Raw genomic sequence first — 3,084 nt, 5'->3', positions numbered from 1 at the left:
CAAAAAAAAACAACCCACTTCATAAACAAATATCTATCGTGTGTTGTTTGGGGAGGAGCTGAGTGTTCTTTGCCATTGCACACACACACTCGCTGTCATTTTTCTCTCTTTCATGTTTAAGACATTTTTCAGGGACCGAAAGTTATTTTTCCAGCACTGTGCCAGACCTCCCGCCCACACTGCAGTAATGTGCCTAAAAATATTTTCCTTTTCATGGCTGCGTAATTCTGACAAGTGCTGTATTTATTCTAATCATTCATATTTTCTTACCGTCTCATTTATTCCCCAAATAAAGCTCACGAACATAAAAAAGGTCTGTGTATCATTTTAAATGCAGAAGAGGGAACTGAGCAACCCGGGGATGTGATACAGCAGCTTGCAGTGGGAATTGCTGAGCCGTGCTGCAAACCCCACTTGTTGCTGTGAGGCAGTGATGGGCTGAGCTCTGACAGCAGTGGTTGCTGCCTTGGGGGGTGGGGGTCTGCATCCTCGCTCTGCTTCGGGTTTGTTTGCAAAACACATCTCTGTACGGAGCTGCCATCTCGTAGCAGAAAGGGAAGGGCTGTCCTTGGGTGTGAGAGGGCTGAGGAAAGAGAAAGTGTGTGGGAGAGCTGCAAACACGTGTTGGTGCAGAGCGCTGTGTGTCTGCATGCGCGTTTGTGCTGCTGGTGTAGTTAATGGAGGAGTCCAATCAGAGCTCGTTGTGCATGGAGCAGCAAGGGGCCCTCGAAGAGCACAGCAGAGCTCATGGCTGCTGCTCCCCGATTGCAGCCTGGGGCTGTGAGAGCCCTGTGGGAGGGAAGGGCCCTGGGCTGTGCTGCCAGCACGGCCCCGCACCACTCTTCATGTTTTCCATTTTTTCTTTCTTTTTTCTTAATTTTTATGCTGGGGTGTCTTTGCTGAGCCGAGCTCAGGAACTGCAGACGTGTACATAATGTATCTGTGTCAAAGTTATGTAACCACTCCATTAATATAAACCTTGCCCAGCTGCAGGAATGCTTACAAGCTCCTCGCTTCTTATGCAATTGCATGGGAGCACGCAAAGCTAAGCTTAAAAGAAAAAAAAAAGGACATGGATTAAGTTCATACTAAATAAATAGAAGACACGAAACCCAACGCCTTGATGCTCTTCCTCTTAAAGGCACAGCTGGCATGGAGCAGCTGGATGTCAGATGCAACCACCCCTCATCACAGCCACACACCTCAGTAGCCCCGTGCACAGCTGCTGGGAGCACAGCTGGCCCACTTGCCCATGCTGGCTGAGGAGATGGCTCTGGGGAAAGGACACTGAGTGTGAGGGGCTGCAGGAAGGTGAGGTGTGTCAGTGGCCAGATGCAACTCGTTGTGGCTGCTCCCATTTGCATAAGTGGGTGGTATTCACCCGGCTGGGTGGAGGTGGCACTGGGGTGGTTGGAGGCATGGAGCCTTGTGATCTGTGTGTGCTGCAGTGCACATCCTCACTGCACGTCATACCTGCAGGCCCGGCAGTGCTCCTGGGGCAGCCTCGTGGTTGGGCTTCCATTCAATATTCCTTGTCTCGGTTATGAGCCAACACAAAAGCCCTCCTCCCGTTCCTGTTTGCAAAGGAAATAAAATGTGGGGAAAAGCCACTGCCATCAGAGCTGCACTCAGAGCACCACTGGAAGGACAGCGTGGGAGCCCTCAGCCTCCCTGCTCCATGGGCACAGGGTGTGGGGAGAAGCCTTGGGGACAGCGTGGGGCGGTGGGACAATGTGCCACCAAGGTTTTGTGCAAACCATTTTGTAGGGACTGCATTGGAAATGCAACGACAGTGAAGGATCTCCATGGTGAGGAGGTCAGCGTTGTTCAAACGAGCCCAGAGGGCACTGCCACTATGGGATGCCCCCATTGGTGACGTTGTCCCCTTTCATTAACAGGGTTTGGGCATCGCCCAGTGCCTGGCTGACCTCTCACGTCACCAGCACCTCCATGGCCAATGACCTGGGTGCTGCACACACAACCACAATGGTTGAGGAGGAGCACGGAGAGCACTGCTGTCCCAGCACCGCACCCTCACACCCGGACCGGCTGCCTGTGTGCCAGAGCAGAGCTGCAAAGTGCAGGGACACGAGCAGCAGTGTTTGCCCACAGGCAGAATTCTGGTGCAGGAGTTATTTTAATCCCGTGGTGACTCATGGCTGCACACTGTGACTCACTGCAGGGCTCAGCCGTGGGGCGCCTGGAAGATGTGTCGGGTTCTCTGTGCAGGGTAGGGCTGCAGGCAGCGGGAGGGAGCTGCCAGATTTTTGGCTGCCTGCAAACATGGCCTGGCTATGAGGAACTGGGAGGAGGCACAGCATGGCTCAGCATGGCATGGCATGGCACAACATTGTGCTGCATGGCATGGCATGCATGGCACAACGTGGCACTGCATGGCATGGCACAGCATGGCGTGGTGCTGCATGGTCTCCGACTCCTACAAGGGTAACCCAAGACTATTTGGACCACTCCTTTGGATTATTTGGACCATTTCTCAGGAATCTCTCGGGAAATCCCACATGCAGGGTTTTGGGTGCTGTGCTGCAGATGCTGCATTTGCTGCTGGCACGGCTGCTGGAGCGCTCCCATCCAGGAGCTCTGAAATGCAATGAATCACCCCAAAATGCAATGAATCACCCTGAAACCCGCACTTTGCCTTCCCCGCTCTCACTCCCCGCACAGGCAGTTGGCGGCCGCAGCGCTGGGGGCCCCACGTGTTTCTGAGCCCGTGCGGAGCCGCCCGCCGTACAGCGCGATGCCAGCGGTTCTGGGAGGCTCCGCTTTGCAAAAAGAAACGACGACAAAACTCCGAAGAGGACAGAATTCCGCAGCTGTCTCCGAGAGGTGACTTTAGCACCGATGCGCCGGGAGCGGCTCCTCGTGCGCTGCTTCCACGCAGGTGCGCGACGAACGGCGGTGCGTGGAAGCGCTGCGCGGGGCGCCTCGCTCCCAACCCGGCGGATTCGCCGCCCGATCGGGCCTGGAAACGTTTGTTTGTTTTTTTTTTGGCAGCGCCCTCTCGCAAATAGCAAACCCTGCAGCCTCCGTCTCGGAGCACTTTTGCACCGACGGATTTGTTTTGTT

General features: G+C 54.7%; 1 protein-coding gene across 4 annotated transcripts in view; it reads left to right on the top strand.

Moving 5' to 3' along the window:
- Positions 1-2,683: 2,683 nt before the first annotated feature.
- The window catches only part of PHF19 (PHD finger protein 19), a 7,928-nt gene continuing 7,527 nt past the window's right edge, over positions 2,684-3,084 (top strand). The window contains exon 1 of one of the 4 annotated variants that reach the window (XM_031556238.1): positions 2,684-2,916. In XM_031556238.1, coding sequence (XP_031412098.1) covers positions 2,860-2,916 — 57 coding nt within the window. In that variant the 5' untranslated portion in view covers positions 2,684-2,859. The remainder of the gene's footprint in view (positions 2,917-3,084) is intronic. The other 3 variants (XM_019621514.2, XM_031556237.1, XM_010721031.3) reach the window with 3 other exon arrangements.

The sequence above is a fragment of the Meleagris gallopavo genome, chromosome 19 (assembly GCF_000146605.3).
Source record: "Meleagris gallopavo isolate NT-WF06-2002-E0010 breed Aviagen turkey brand Nicholas breeding stock chromosome 19, Turkey_5.1, whole genome shotgun sequence".
In the NCBI taxonomy this organism is placed as follows: Eukaryota; Metazoa; Chordata; class Aves; order Galliformes; family Phasianidae; genus Meleagris; species Meleagris gallopavo.
This window is presented reverse-complemented; position numbering and strand designations above follow the sequence as displayed.